Source organism: Phoca vitulina, unplaced genomic scaffold (assembly GCF_004348235.1).
Source record: "Phoca vitulina isolate PV1807 unplaced genomic scaffold, GSC_HSeal_1.0 scaffold7, whole genome shotgun sequence".
NCBI classification, from domain to species: domain Eukaryota; kingdom Metazoa; phylum Chordata; class Mammalia; order Carnivora; family Phocidae; genus Phoca; species Phoca vitulina.
The window spans coordinates 26,074,005-26,090,557 of record NW_022589710.1 but is presented as its reverse complement, the minus strand read 5'-3'; the positions used below and the strand labels follow the sequence as shown (position 1 = coordinate 26,090,557).

The following is a 16,553-nucleotide window of genomic DNA, read 5'->3' as shown; positions in this document are numbered from 1 at the left end:
ATTTCTTAACTTTAGAATACTTGTGTGCAGGGAAGATTTATTTACCCGTCCAGATTTCAGTTAAGTTAAATTTTGCCTGGTTTGTTTAAATTAGTAGAAAAGCAAACCACTTATTTATTCTTTTAAAAATAAGAGCTGATTTGACATAGATTGTGTCTGATGCTAGATTGGTTTGGAATCACTTTAAGTGATCACCTAGTTTGATAACTACTTATAGGAGATGGTTTTACATAAGCAATTCAATGAGACTTTGGAAAAAACTAACATCCCTTTTTGTTTTTTTATAACAGCTATCCTGTAATAACACTCACTGCAAAATACATAAATAAATAAAATGTTCTGAAGATCATACTGTAAGGGGAAAAAAATCCTCTAGTACCAAGTACTATACTGAATATTTTAATATCTAAATTATAATGCAACCACACTTTAAAAACCTGCCTGCCAAAATAAATATATTTTTTCTACTTTTATCTTATTAAAAATATTATATCTACTCTAGAAACTGTTATTTGGGGGAATTCATTAAATACTATTCCATTTTCAAATTTTTGTTTCATAGTTTATTTTCATAACATTTCAGATGAGTTTACACAGTAACTAAGATGATTGAACGGTGCAAATTTGCTGAAACACTGATGCTGGGTTTATACCATGCCAAACATCTAGATTTAGAAACATATTAAGACATGACCACTGTTGCATGATTTCCTATATAGTATGAGTCAAACCATGTTTCCTGGATAAAAGTGTAGATGCATGAGTTTTGCTAAAACACAGTCATCTTATCAAGTAGATGTTAGTCACAGCCTCATCATGAGCAATAGAAGAGTTTCAGGGTTTATTGAGAATTGACCAGATTTTTCAGTTTTTAATTCTAATATTCAGCTTCAGACATAGCCACATTTCCCCTCCCTGGAAATAGAATGAAGAGTATTAATCAGAATTTGAAACTCTCTTAATAGCCTATTATTTCTTGTTGAGAGGAAAATTCCAAAAGTGTTCTTGATTACTCTTAGCACAATGGACATTATAAAATAAATAACCAAATACTTTGACACACAGCTTCTAGAGGACGAGTAAAAAGGTGACGTTAACCAGCTGAGCCTTCTCCTTCACACATAATACCGTGGTGACCAGAGAGACGTCCCATACACACAAATAGGACGGTACAAAGTGCCTGTGATTTCCAAATTCATTGGCCAGACAAAGGGTTTGTTAAGCAACACAAGACACCAGTCTTAGTCGCTTCCAAGTACTGCCTTCTTAGAGGAGACACACGAAGTTTCATCTGGTCTGACTGCACACTGCGTGTTTATAACGACAGTAGCGTAGAAGATTAAAATAGAAAACACAGTAACTATTTAGGGTTTTAAACAAATTACAAAACCACATGCTTTCTCACTCAACGGGAAAGCTTAAATCAAAAGGCAACTGGATCCTCAAAGCAGTTGGTTTTTCCTCCAAAGCCCAACCTCATTGACCTGCTCATGGAGGGTAGGTCTTATAGATCCTTCCAACACCTTCCATGAAGTGCCTTGTCAGCACCTCTGTAGCCCCAATCTATCGCTGAGAGGTTTGTTCACTCTGTTTTATTAGGGTGGCGTTGTTGGATTTGTAAACTTACTTTTTTCATTTCTCCAAGCAGCCATTTCAAAATGATCTTCCAGATGCTGGCTAATGAAGCACTTCTTAACTATTGTCGACAAAGGTCAATCTACTTACTGGCATTGGACTGTAGAGAACAGGAAGTTGGTGTTGCATCTTGTGTTCTTAATGAAACCCGACAACAGAGGACTGAACGCATTAGTCTCAGAACAGGAGGCCTAAGGATGGCAAAGACCCAAGGGTCAATTATTGAATTGATTGATAAAAATCTAAGAGCTTGGAGGTCCCACTTGTTTTTTTGGGCGGTTTCATCCATATATGCAAAAATCTGTAAGAAGCAAAAAGGAAAAATGATATTAGTTTTATATTGTAGCAGTGGACAGGCTTGGAGCATGTGCAATTTCTTAAGAGCAAAATGGTTTTTTTTGTGTACCAGGGGTGGTGACAGATGGGTAGCAAAATCTCAGTCTTCTTCCATATGTTTATTCCTGACAAAAACTCTGAAATGTAAGTATTGTCTCCTTTTGACAGACGAGGAAATGAACTTCAGGAGAGGTAATAACAGTATGTTACATTTACGTCCAAATATTTAATCTGATTTAATTATCACAGTTCAGTGAGAAAAGGTACCCAGAGCATGGGTTCTGGACATGGGACTGCCTGGGTTTCAATCCTGGCTCCATATATAGCTTTGGAACCACAGGAAAGAACACTAACCTCTTTGTGCCTCAGTTACTACATCTTTAAAATGGGTGATAATGATAGCAATACTACTTCTTAGGTTTGTTGGGAAGATGACAGGAAGTAGTATGTGTGCGCTATTTAAAACAGTGCTTGCTCAGTAAGTACCCCACAATGTTGTCCATATCTCCAGATTACTAGTGAGGACACTGACATGAGAGAAGTTAGGTGACTTGCCCAAGTTCCCAGGCTGCTTAGTTGGCAGACTCAGGACATAAATTACAACTTCCTTGACACTAGTTAGTAAAGGGCTCAACCATGGGCTACATTCAGATAGCCTATATTAAAACAAAGGCCTTTAGAACAATGTTCCAAATACTGGAAACCTGACATATTTTGCACGCTGACTAATGTTTTCAAACAGGTATACCAGCTCTCATCTGATTCCTTATATATTTTGGGATCAATGCAACTTTTTGGTAAGACTGAAAGGAATAGAACAGGACATGCTTGATAACGATCAAACACTTCACATAGCTTACAGAAAAGAGGAAAACAAATGGAAAGAAATCACACCCATTCTTTTTTTTTCTTTTTTTTTTAAGATTTATTTGAGAGAGAAAGAGAGTGAACACAGGAGCGGGGGTCTGGGGAGAGGGAGAAGGAGAAGCAGACTCCCCACTGAGCAGAGAGCCTGCCTCGGGGCTGGATCCCAAGACCCTGGGATCATGACCAGAGCTGAAGGCAGATGCTTAACCGACTGAGCCACCCGGGCGCCCCTCATACCCAATCTTTGAAACCAATTCTTTATAATGTTCTAGGGACTTTCTTACCAGTGGGAGTGAGTTAGAGAGCTACAACTTCATTCCTCCACAGTCCTTTCCCAGAAAAAGGAATGGTTTATTTCCTTTTCCCCTGGTACTTATTCTGCAGGCATCTGGCAACTGGTTCTACAAAGCGAATTGCAGGGAAGGAGAAGAGTAGTCATCTTTGGGTCGCTTATGTTAGCACAAGAGTGGGAAGGTTTGGCAGCCACAGGTGTTTATGCCAGAGAATCTTGGAATAGGGGATGGAGGAGAGACTTGGCGCATGAGCAAGGAAAAAGAAGAAGTGATGGTGGATTTCCCTGATTATACAGAGAAGAGGAAAGTTAGGTGGGAATATGCAATGGAGCAATCATTTTCTTGTCAGCCAAACTATTTTGGCTGAGAAATATACAGTGCTTATATGGTATGTCTAAGGAACGATTTGGGAGTTTAGAAATTCAGGATAAGAGCGTACAAAAGGCTGATAGATTCAAGTATATTAGTTACTACACAAACAACTAACACTGTGTTGGAGAAAAAGTCTGTAGCAGAGTTTATGATCGAGCTTCACCAAAGCATGCGATGACAGTGAATTGGGCAGCCATCCTGGGCGGTGTGGCGAGGGTTCAGTGCTCCGGTGTCACACATGGAGATGAGTCAGGTTTTCAGTGGCGAATGACCTGTACGGTATCATAGCTCCTGATCTCGTCAGAGTGACAGAGCAATGAGAAGTGAAAAATGGTTTTAGAGGATGAAGCAATTCTGTACTATTTGTTTCCTTTCCTTTTTATCCACTATGCTGGGTAATTTTTAGAAATGCTTAAAATTTGCATCTCAGGAGGTGGCCAAGATTTTATAGAAGGCAATTTCTTCTTTTGACGCTGGGAAAAGTGACCCTTGAAGTTCCTGATGTAAGTTTTGTCTTTTCCGACCTCCCCATTTTTTCCCCCTTTGGTTCTTGCCTCTTGCCTAGAGTTCACAGTTTTTGATATTGTGGATACTTGGGTTTGTTTTTGATTGTGAAATACACATAGCATAAAATCTACCATTTTAACCATTTTCAAGTGTATCGTCAGTGACATTAAGTACATATATATTGTTGTGCAACTGTATTGTCTATGTTTTTTGTTTTCTGTATATCAAGATGCTTTGACATCTTAAAAGCTTTCTGGCAGGGAAGAGACTGCCCCTCCCCAGGGCTACATTCTTAAGAACAGCCCAGGGCTCCCCTGAAGCAGTCCTTTGATATGCACAGTAATCAAGGGGGGGGGGGCCTCCATCTGGCCCTATATCCCAGGAGGCAATATTCCTCTGTAAAGGCCCAGGTTGTCCTCCTGCTTCTGTCCCTTCTGCCTCCGGACCCACACTACTGTTTTCCCTTGTGGCCCTGGTGTTGGCCCTGGTGTTGTGCACAGGACCTGTCAGTATGACAAACTTTATTTTCCTGAGCCTCTCCCGTGCTCCTCTGGTGGCCGCCCCTGACTGGCCATCAGGTAAAAGAACACAGACTACATCACCACCATCCTTCTCCAGAACCTTTTTTTCATCACCCCAAACTGAAACCCAATAACTCCACATTCCCCTCTCCTTCCAGCTGATCCTAGACTTTAATTAAAGGCTGACCCAATTGATAGGTCAGTTAATGAGTGATGTTTCAGTGAGATTCCCGAATTCAGCTTCGGAGGCTGATAGAACTTAAACACGTTTTTGCCTACACGACTAATCAATTTGCTATGAGAAAAATCTAAACAAGTTAGTTTTAAGTTCTTAGGATAGGCTCACTCTATAGGGCTTTGCTAAGAATATAGAGTTTGTTTTGATACCTACAAAGTGGTATGGATGAAAATCAGTGTTCTTTAGATTCAACTTCTATGATGATATAGAATCCTTTCAGCCTCCCGTGGAAAATTTCATCTTGGCCCCAGCCGGGGGACTGTTCTTCTGAGCTACTTCCCTACTGTTAATGCAACTCCATTGTGGTTTCAGAACATTAGAGCAAATGAGAACTTTATTTGGTTGTTCATTGAAATCACCTGAGGATTGTTAAAACTACTCTGATGGCTTGCTCCCACCCCCAGAGACTCTGATATAATTAATCTGGGCTGTAACATGGGTACCAAGGGTTTTAAATCAACCTGGGTGATTCTAACCTGCAGCCAAGGTTGAGAACCTCTGTTTTAGAACCTTTATCCAACACCTGAAAGAGTTTAAAATTATTCATTTATCACACTTAAAAATAAAAGACCCACTTAGGCCTGGTCAAAGAAATGACGTTGAGCTTCCAGAATCCAGTTTCTGATCATTAATATGCAATCTGATTTTCCTTTGGAAGTTGAACCCTATGCAGATAGCAGTTAATATTTACTGAAGACCTCTGTGTGTCAGGCATGGGGCTAAGCAATTTGTAGGCCTTATTCTGTTTAATCCTTACATCAACTTGCAAAATATTATTATTCCTATTTTAGCAAAGAGGAAATCAGGGCCTAGAAGATTAGTTACCATGCCCCAAATCACACTCCAGGTAAGTAGGGAAGCCACAGAACCACACTCCCAAGCAGTGGGACCAGAACTTACCTTTTAGCCACCACACACTCTGCCAACTTCTACATAAAAAGCTTGTGATGCGGGGCACATGGGTGGCTCAGTAGGTTAAGCGTCTGCCTTCAGCTCCGGTCATGATCCCAGGGTCCTGGGATCATGCCCCTTGTCCAGGCTCGATGCTCAGTGGGGAGCCTGCTTCTCCCCCTCCCTCTGCTGCTCCCCTTGCTTGTGCTCTCTCTCTCAAATAAATAAATAAAATCTTAAATAAAAAAAAAAAAAGGCCTGTGATGTAAAGTCTCACGTGAAGTTCACCACTAACTGATATGGTTTCATAAGAGCCTTGTTTGCAAAGGTGTCACAAAGGTTTGTGGGTATGACTGTTCTTGTTTATCGACTTAAAAACCATGGCTGTATCTACTTGTCTTTCTTTGGGGCTTTTCTTTCCTTCACACTTTTTTTTTGGTAATCTACATGATATGTCTGCAGAGTGCTACATATGTATAATTTATATATATGTATAAATATACTGGATGTTTACTAAAAGATTTTATTAAAAAATTTTTTTCACTTGTATTTTTTATTTAAATTCAATTAATTAACATATAATATATTATTAGCTTCAGAGGTAGAGGTCAGCGATTCATTAGTCCTAATCTTAAGAGTCGGATGCTCAATCGACTGAGCCACCCAGACACCCCTCTTTCCTTCACACTTTGCACAGTTAAATTGCAGGCAGAGATTATTATATGTTTACCTGCCTTGTGAAAGACATTTGGGTGTCCTGGCTATGGCTTTATATAATCCATTCTTTTTTTTTTTTTTTAAGATTTTATTTATTTATTTGACAGAGAGAGAGAGCACAAGCAGGAGGAGGAACAGAGGGAGAGGGAGAAGCAGGCTTCCTGCTGAGCAAGGAGCCCGATGCGGGGCTCGATCCCAGGATCCTGGGATCATGACCTGAGCCAAAGGCAGATGCTTAACCAACTGAGCCACCCAGGCACCCCTATATAATCCCTTCTTTAAAAAACTTCTGGTGTCAGCTATACTTCAAAAAAAATTTTTTTTAAACAAAAAACTTTTGGGGGGACAGTATTTTCCAGGTATATGATGTTTTAAAGAAATCCCTTCCCCCAAATCCCAGGTGCTTTGTGGTGGAGGGAACAGGAGCCTCTGTCCCTTTGAGGAAAAACTGGGGCATAGATAGGGCTCCAGCACCAAAGAGTGTTCCCTGCATTGTGCTTCCAGTGATTCCAGGGCTGGACACAAAGAGAGTTAATACTAAAGTTTAGAGCTCTGGGCTTGTATATTCCAGGCTGATGGCTCTTAATTCTTAAAAAAAAAAAATGATTGGCACACTGGAACATCTACCCAGAACTCATATAAACACAAGATTTTGCAAATGATTTCAAAGTGATCCAAGTGCTGTCCATGGAATTCAGGAAGAACCCTGGTCCACGGGAAGTTTTGGCTTGCCCAAATGCACTTTCCCTATTCCTGGCCCTTCCCATCACTCATATGTCCTAACTGAAGAAGACTTCAGTCTAGTGTTCTGTTAGAGGGGGCAATTTTAGGCAGCAAATTATTCTGAGAAGAATGAAGCTTGGTATATATTGGTCATATAAACTGAGGCACAGTGGATGTGAGATCAAGATAAGGATGGAGTTTGGTGGTCAGAAGCTACAAAATAGAGGACAGGAGAAGCGAATGGAAACCGAGCAGACCAAGTTGCAAATTAACTGGGTCTTAAACCTTAAGGTGGAAAGAGACTTGTCTTCCTAAACACCATGTTTCTGGAGATCAGTCCCTCACCATTTCTATCCTATCCTATTCCATTCCATTCCTTAAAAAAAAAAAAAAAGATTTTATTTATTTATGAGACAGAGAGAGAGCAAGCACGATCAGGGGAGGGGCAGAAGGAGAGGGACGCAGACTCCCTGCTGAGCAGGAAGCCTGATGCGAGACTCATCCTAGGACCCCAAGATCATGACCTGAGTCCAAGGCAGACCCTTTATTTTTAACTTAATACTGTGATGGGCTCTTGACATGCCAAAGAAAGAAACACCATCCCTAAAAGCTGTTTTTCTTTATCACAACCACCATTTTATAATGGCAAAGGAAAAGGTGTCAAATGAAAACACTCATATAGAGGAACGTTCTCTTAAAAGGTCACGTGTCTTAAAATGATTTCACCAATCCCCAAGCATACCATTGGTGATGCAGAAATGATAAAAGGATTTCCCATAGTTCATGGATATAACTTAAAATATTACCAAGCAAATTCACTGTGGTTATGCATGAAGAGTTCTGAATTTCTCTTCTATCCCTACTAGAACTGTGGTATTTTCCATGTACATAATCAACAAATTTCATAAAAGTTTTACAACCCCCATTCCTGTTACATTTTACATGAAGAGTTCCAGGAATGAACAGGAAACTCCAGTACTGTTTACTTGAGTTTGTTCTGTATTTTGAAGATCATATTTCCATGAATCAGGTTTGCCTAGAAATTACAGCCCTAAAGAATTTCTAAAGATGAAGACAGTTTTAGAATGAGCCAATGGTTCACTTTTGAAATTTTGGAACTGAATAAAATATTCTAATGGCAAGTAGAAAGCAGTTTAAAATGACCAGCAGCTGTCCACAGCTATTGGCAAAGTAGTGACCAAGTAACTTGACGTGGGAAATTAAAACACAAACAGTATCTGAGGCAAGAATGGAGGTCTGATATAATTTCTGTGTTCTGTTCCATTTCAGGAAAAAAGTTTCTATTTATCTCTGTGAAATGGTGGCAACAGCTGATCAACATAAGGAGGAATTCATTAATTTATACACTATCCCTTTAGTACATAAACAGTTTGGAATATGTTGTTGGTCCCATGCATGATTTCATATTGGGCAGCCAAATTAATGCCATTTCCTAACGACAACAGAGGTTTTTTTTTTTTTATCACGTAAGAAATGTTTTATGTGTACCAACAGAAGATTTTATGTGAGGGCTAATCTGATTATTTCTTAATTTAGACCAGTATTTATATTAGCCAATCTCCTTAAATCTCAGTGTCAGCCTTTCAATTCATAGGACTGTGGAGAAGAAAGAAAGGAACCACACACTTGGCCCCAGCTCAGGCCCCTTGATGGGCATGGAAAAAAGGTCTTTGTCATTTTATTTTTAAAGTGAACAAGTTGGGGGGGCACCTGGGTGGCTCAGTCAGTTGAGTGTTGATTCTTGGTTTTGGCTCAGGTCATGATCATAGGGTTGTGGGATCGAGCCCCCCCACCCCACGCCGGTGCTTAACACCGAGTCCGCTTGGGATTCTTTCCCCCTCTGCTCCTCCCTCCCCATCCCAACTGGGGTGTGAGTGTTCTCTCGCTCTCTCTCAAATAAATAAATAAATAAATTTTAAAAATCTTTAAAAAAAAAGGCTAACAAGTTGGAATTGAGACAAAATGATCTAGATACTTATAACATCTTCACCATTCCTTTATGAAATCTTTTTACATGTTACCCCTGAAAGAAGTACTTTTTCTCTGATAGTACTGTGGTTGGGAGGATAGACTCTGTGCATTTTTAAACTGTCTGGCTTTGAATCCCAGCTCTAGCACTCACTAGCTGGGGGACCCAGGGTGTTATTTGCCTCATCTGTAAAACAGAAACAATAATACTATCTATTTTGCAGGTTGTTGTGAAGATAATGGGTTAGTGTACGTAAAAATTAACAGTCAAAAAGTTAGCCATTTTGATGTTGATAATAATGATATTTGAAGGTTGAACTTAAGTTCATTACAGGGTGCTGGGTATTTTACATTTCCATAGTTATCACTTCCAAACATTGGAAGTCCCAGTTAGGATGTGTGGAAGACTGGTGTTCTTGGAGGAAGCAGTAATTCTAACCTGCCCCCCCCCTTGGGACAATGCTGACATGAATGGTTCCAGGTTTCCTAAATTTCCCAGTCCCCTCCTTCCCTCACTCCTGGATCGCTGGAAAAGGCTGGTGCCGCACTGGGTACACAGCTGTGAAATCTCTTTACTGGGCCAGTGGTGTGGCCCACTTTTGAGGGACATAGAAAGCAGCTCTGTTATCCTGAGGAAGAAACAGACAGAGACAGAGTAGATTGCTAGTACTTTCTGGGAACAAGGAAGTCAACTAGTTGGAATAGCTCATTAATAATCACTTTACATTGATTACATTTTGAAGTGAAAATATTTTGGATATATTGGGTTAAATAAAATTACTGATTAATTTTTACCATTTCTTTTTACTTTTTGTTATTTGGCTAATAAAACATTTAAAATTCCATATGTGGCTCAATGTACTTCTATTGGACTGCATATGTTCTGTTGGAGGAACAGGAGAATTTCTGAAGGCCACCACAACTCTTTGCCTTGTCTAACGGTGTCCCAGTTAGGATGTGTGGAAATGATACCTGCCTTCTGTGGGAGATTGGTGAAGGCCATTTCTGACCACAGTTTTAGTGTGGGCCAAGTAGACGAAAAGGACATGGGGGGAAAGTGTCCCCCCTCCCAGGGCCCATGGCAAGCATTCTGAAATAGCAGAATGTATGCACCAGACAGTAGCTGCGACTTTGGAATCATCAGGTAAGCCCTCCACGAGATAACCAAAATCAGGATACTACAGCATTTCATAAGGTTTAAAGTGCTGTGCAAATGAAAGGTTCTAACAAGTATCAATAATCTATTGACAAAGTAAAATTAGTCAATGGTCAATGTAAATTTCCTTACTAAAAGACAACTTGATACTCCCCATTCAAGGTACAGTTCAAATACCTATTTGGGGCCTCGTGAGTTATCAATTCTTCATCTGGATAACATGTCATGTTAGTTCCAAGGCAAGGATCAGTGTGTCTGGCTTTCTGATTATGTTTACCCTAGGTTTCCCCTACTCTTTGGGAATCTTGGCCATGAATCCATGCAGAAGCAAACCCGGATAATATTTGCTGATAGTGTCAATGCCACTATCATAAAGGGCCCTCATAATCTTCATCTGGCGTCCTTTAGCCATAAACAGGCAATCTAAATAAAAACACAGCTTCAAAGCAAACCTCCTACTCCCCTACTCCTTCTAACCAGACTTCTAGCTCCAAGCCCCTTCCATTTGGCAACTCTGGAGCTGCCCCTGGCTTAATAGTAAATAAAGGGGGAAAATAAATATTCATATAAATGTGTGTGTGTGTGTGTGTGTGTGTGTGTGTTTAGACAGGGAGACTTGAAAATCGACATATAGCAAGGATTGAGTTCTCATGATAAAAGGCAAATTGACTTGAAAACAGGGGAACCTGTTGAAAATCACTGCCTTTATGTTTTATAATATATTTATGCAATGGGTTAGTCATGATCAAAGGAGAGACCTTTTCCTCCTGTTGTCTTCCTCTAAAGGGTTTAGGGAATAATAATCCTGTTCACAAGCATGTGGTCCCCTCGGAGCCCATTCCCAAGCTATTTAAGTGGCTGGGGGTAGGGGCTGTTTTTAATTATACACTCAATAATCACAGATGAGACTCCAAGAACTGACCTCCCAATTCTCACCAGGCCAAGACCGGCACTGCCCAACTCAGAAAGGGTTTATGGCCTCTAAGTTGGATTCTAAGTTGTTTAGTGGAACTGGAAATGCTTTTTCTCTCATAGATACGTGTTCTGCATCTTTGTCCCAACCCAAAAAAGTTGATTTAACTCCTAACATGACATCAAAAGTTTCTACTAGTAACGCAAAAGAAAGGCGTAGAAGCCATGCCGGTTTCTACATCACAGCCTTTCTGCTGTACAAACTCCCTGGTTCAGGGTGGAATGGAAGAGGCAGGGTCCTGCAGTGCTACCTCAGTTCATAAGGGGGTACCTTCCTGTCACTTATGGATTCAGACCAGCTTCCGCCCTGACGGAGAATGGGGTAGGAGTGTGAGGACAATGGGGACCAGGGAGAAGAGAACATAGCTATGAATCAGTTCATGTAGGAGGACAGGTGTCCTTCCCCACCCTGGAGGAGGAGCATATGAAGATAATCCACAGCAGTGATGGAGGCGGGAAGTCAGATAAAGTTACTGCTTTAGTTTCTACAGCTCAGACCTGCTAATGGTAGGCACTGTCTAGCTCTTTCTTTTCTCCAAGACTGTGGCAGGCGGGAGTCACTGCCGACTGCTTACTCCCTGTAGGGTCAGTCTTGTTCTTTTGAAGAGTGGGAAGCAGGGCTACCAAAACTCCTCGGCCCCAGCTTCTGGTAAGAGGCCATGCTCAGACACATCCCAGGCTCTGCTACCTGTGTTATGCCTGGGGAGGCTCAAACTCACAGCGACACGGAACTAACTGCTAAGCTTGCCCCAAACGAGGACAGCATGCCATTCCCAAACCTGGGCTCCTGTCTTCAGTTCCCTGGGACAGCCTCTGGCTTGCTGGGTCATGGAACCAGCTGGACGTGCCTAACTCCCATCCCTGAGATGGACCAGCCATTCCTGTGTGTAGCTTTGTGCTCAACAAATGCATGACTATAAGCTGAAGAACACCTGTAGATATTTCTGATAGTGATATGAAGAGGGTATTTTGTAAGAAGATACAAATGCCTCCTTTAGAGGGATTGCAAAAGCTTAGTAAGAGGTTTCCCCAAGCAACCATCTTTCCCTTTAATTATCATTATGGACATAATATAATGTCCACATTTTTTTTTTCATGGCCACAAAGAGTTACGCTCCTAATATGTAAATTGGGAAACTTGTAAATTCTGTGTTTGTTGAACTTTTAGGACAAGTAATGAATGCTCTGAGCTTACCAACAGGGATGCTTCTCACTTGGGACCATTCTAAATGGCAGCTAGAATGCTGGGTGTTGGGTACCACATTTTGTGTTGGGAGAAACAGAAGGCAAAGCATGGAGAACTCGCACTAGTGAATGGGGAATACCTAGAGGCAAACTGCAGCTCGGGGAAGTCAGGTTGTAGCTGATACCCATCCACAGGTGGAAGGGGCTGCCTCCTCCTCAGGCACGAAGCCAGGCTGGCAGAGGCGGACAGGGACAGAGTAGGGACATATCCCCCCTTGTAACTCTAGGCTGGGGGTCTGGGCCGGCTTAGCAGAGGGCCAAGGATCCCTTTCAGGGGGACTGTATTAGGTGTGAGAAAACACTGGCATAGAGCTGCCGAAGGCCAGAGTTAGGGGAGGAAGGAAGTGGGGTGAAGGTGAGAAGCAAGAAGAGAAGGCTCTAGACCTCAAGAATCAGAACTTACTTTTAGAAGTTGCAAAGGCATGGCGGTGGACAGTGTGGGAGCGAGAGGGGAGAGAGTGAGAAGGCTGCTCAGAGCTGGGCTGTGGAAATGAAGTGAGTTAACTCACCGTGAAAGGCAAGGAGCAGACCGCAAAGGTGATGGTCATAATAGCCAGGAGAATGAGGTGGTCCGTCTCCTCCGCCATGGACACCCTTTCCCCTCTCCTGCGGGTCCCAGGGCCATCCCGGCAGCTGCCCAAGTTGGGTGCGCAGCGACTTCTCCTGCTCCGACGGTGCATGCGGATGAGGTTGAGGATGACACTGAAGTTGCAGGCGAGCACCGCGACGATGAGGAGCAGTAGCACGGTGGCGTACAGCTGCAGGTACGTGGTGTCCTCGGGCTGGATGAAGCACCACGTCCCGGGGCAGTACTGGACGTACTGCTTGGAGTCCAGCAACGGCAGGGAGCAAAAGAGCAGAGAGACCGTGTAGATGGCGGGCAGTACGGCCAGGCCGCCTCGGCGCGTGACCCAGCGCTGGTAGAAGTAGGGGTGCCCGATGGCTAGGTAGCGCTCCAGGGCCATGGCGAAGAGCATGAGCATCGTGGCCAGGCTGAAGAAGGTCATGGCGAAGGCGAAGTAGGTGCACGCGCGGCGCTTAGGCGCCAGTGCCACCAGGGTCTGGTTCCGAGCGTAGGAAGCCAGCACCACCGGGCTGATGAGGCAGGTCCCAAGCAGATCGGTGAACACCAGCTCTGTCACCAGCACGTGGAACAGGGAGATAGAGTTGCCGCGTCCTGCGCTGCGTCCCGCGTCCCCCCGCCAGCGGCGCGCCAGCAGCGCCAGCGCGATGAGGTTCCCCAGCACCCCGGCCGAGAACATCACCGAGCTGATGGCCGGGCTTTCGCCGGAGCGGAGCCACTCCAGAGACCTGCAGTCTTTCGGCAAGGAGTCATTGGAGATATTGCCCATGGCGGAGTGCCGGGAGGAGAGATGCGCCCTCCTCTCCCGGCTCGTACCTGGGAGGACGAGGGTCTGAGAGCAGGAGTGCTCCGAGAAGCTGAAGGAAAGGGGGAGGGACCCAAGTCCAGAGCCCCCTTCCGGCCCCCAGCGCGCCCAGGGAAGGCTCGGCCCCAGGGCTCGCGTTGCTCTCGGAGAGGCCACCGCTAGGCTGCAGCATCCGGGCGGCGCTCGAGGCTCCTCTGCCGATCCGCGCCCACCTCAGCCGGGAGCCTGCACCCAGGGGGCAGCCGCCACCGCTTCCGCACCCTCCTGGGGACGGACTCAGACGCGGGGTCACGGCGCCCGGGGCTAGCGCCCGCCAGCTGCCCAAGGACTGGAACGCGCGCCACACCCCGTGGGAGCACTGCGAGTCCCTCAGCCGGGACGGGGAGAAGAGAGGGCCGGAATGCCGGCCCCGCGCGGCGCTGGGTTCCGTTCCCTCGGGGTTGGGTGCTGGAAGCCGCACGGCCGCTGATCTTGGCTAGGAAGCGTTTAGCCCCAGCAGAGGGCCGGGAGGGAGTGCGGGGCACTTGTGCGGTGTGCGCAGAACTCACCCAAGGCAACAACGGGAAAGCAAAGTGACTCACCGAACAATAGAGAAGTTAGAAGGACCCAGTCCCGGGAGATGTGTATAAGAAGGGAAAAACAGGCACCAAAGACCTCTTGCAGTAGGACCAATATCTTCTTTTTCTTTTTCTTTTGACATTCTCAGGAAGATGAACTAAGAGGGCGGGACCAGAATTAGGAGGAAGTGAAAAGCTCGCCTGGTTGTCCAAGGAACCAAACCCTGCGCACCGCTGAGCTATCTGTTGCGCTGTCGGCTTTGATTCAGTTGCCAGCATTTCGCCTTTTTCTATGTCAACACCCTGACGGATCCCCACTTGTTTAAGTAAGCAAGAAAAGAAAGAAAAGAAAAGAAAAGAAAAAGAAAGAAATGTTCCCTGTGTGTAGAATTGTGTTTGTGAACACAGCTTGAAATCATTGCACATTGTTCTCTAGTCAAGCACAGCCTTGAAAGAAAATCTTGTTCAGGATTAATTTCTTCACGATAACCGTGCAGAGCACATCTGGAAAGACCCATTCCTGGTAAAGCTTTTTAGTAAGTGGCCAGTTTTAGAAACTAGAGCTGACAAAAGTAGACAACACTTTTGTGTTGTCACAATTGCAGACTCCTGAAAATGGGCTGGTGTTTAAAACTGTTTAAACAAATAAAATCCAGTTTGACAGACAAAAGGGGGCAATTATATTCTGTAAGGAAGGTCACATTCACTTGGGGAAGGAGGAAGGACTGGGAGACGGAAGGATCTGCATAGGGAACAGGCAAGGGGTAAAAGTCATCATGGTGGAATAAAGAAAAAATTACCTGCCGACAAACACATCTTACCACAGCCTGCTTGCTCTCCATGAATATTTTAGCTCACCTTGATAATTCTGGCCTTGGGATTGGAATGGAGATGGCGCTCCCAACAGGGCAAGTTCAAATGGAGTCTATTTTTCTCAAATAAGAAGTTCAGCAGTCATAGGCAGGTGAGCCTCCCGGGACCCAGTCTCTTTGTGTTCTACAGCCCTTCATTCCTAGCATGCTGGTTTTCTGTCTACATGTTTTTCCCCCATATAGTCACCAGCCGCTGCCTATATCAGTCAGGATGCAACCAGAGAAATAGAACCACTGTAAGTGATGAAGAATGAGAGATTTATTCTTCGGCACTAGACCTGCGCTGTTCAGTACGGTAGCCACTAGCCACATGTGGCAATTTAAAGTTAAATGAGTTAAAATTAACTAAGTAAAAATGTAGTTTCTCATTTGCACTAGGTACATTTCAAGTGCTCAGTAGCCACAGGCATGTGATTAGTGACTATCATATTGGGCAGCTCATATACAAAACACTTCCATCATCACAGAAGTTCTATTGGAGAGTGATGCATTAGACCCTACGCGATTGTGGGAGCTCCTGGAGAAGTCCATGCAAAGCTGTTTGCTGTCTTTGGTTCTAGTGTTGATTGAACCTGAAGTCACCATAGGTCAGACAGAGTGGTGGTCAGGGTAGAAAGCTGGTTGTGGATAAAAGCAAGTACAGGCTTGGAGCCTACAGGGATAAACTGGAATTCACAAACAACTAGAATCTTCAAAGACAGGCTGAATTTGTGTGTGTCTCTCACCACCTCTGACCTTGATAATGCAGGTATACTGTGGGAGAAGCTGGCATCCTTCATGGGGCTGCACATGCACTTGGCTTAGGATGCAGAGAAGCTGAAGGAGGAGATCTGACAGCAGCTGGAGTCTGCGTGCTGCCTCATACCTGCAAGGTGAGCCGGCAAATTAGGGACAATGTACTGGAGTTATCACCGTGCCTGGAGCCCTGCCTTGTCCTTCAGAGCATGAAAACCATAGGTGCTGCTTCACTGCTGTCTTCTCAATCTCACGCAACACTTGTCTTGTGGCTAATGCTAACCTTGAAACCATGCAGGATTCTGAAGAACAGATCCTGCTCAGCTGAGTCAACTCAGTATAAAGCTACCACACTGCCCCACAGGTCCAGGCATTAAGTCTGCACTGAAAGCAGATGGTGAGAAAGAGGCAGCCTCTGTGAGCTTGCTCTCCCTCGTGCCTGTTTCTTTCTTCAGAAAAGCTCGTTTTCCGGAAGCACCCCGATAGCCTTCCCTTCATATCTCATTAGCCAGAATTAGGGTAAAATGGCCACTCCTTAG

General features: G+C 44.0%; 1 protein-coding gene across 1 annotated transcript; it reads right to left on the bottom strand.

The window, feature by feature from the left end:
• Positions 1-283: 283 nt before the first annotated feature.
• PTGER2 (prostaglandin E receptor 2) lies at positions 284-14,317 on the bottom strand. The gene is made up of 2 exons (XM_032404590.1): positions 12,972-14,317; positions 284-1,936 (listed from the first exon to the last, which is right to left on the bottom strand). The coding sequence occupies exons 1-2, from the start codon at positions 13,812-13,814 to the stop codon at positions 1,718-1,720; spliced, it is 1,062 nt and encodes a 353-aa protein (XP_032260481.1). The 5' UTR covers positions 13,815-14,317; the 3' UTR covers positions 284-1,717.
• Between the last annotated feature and the right edge of the window lie 2,236 nt (positions 14,318-16,553).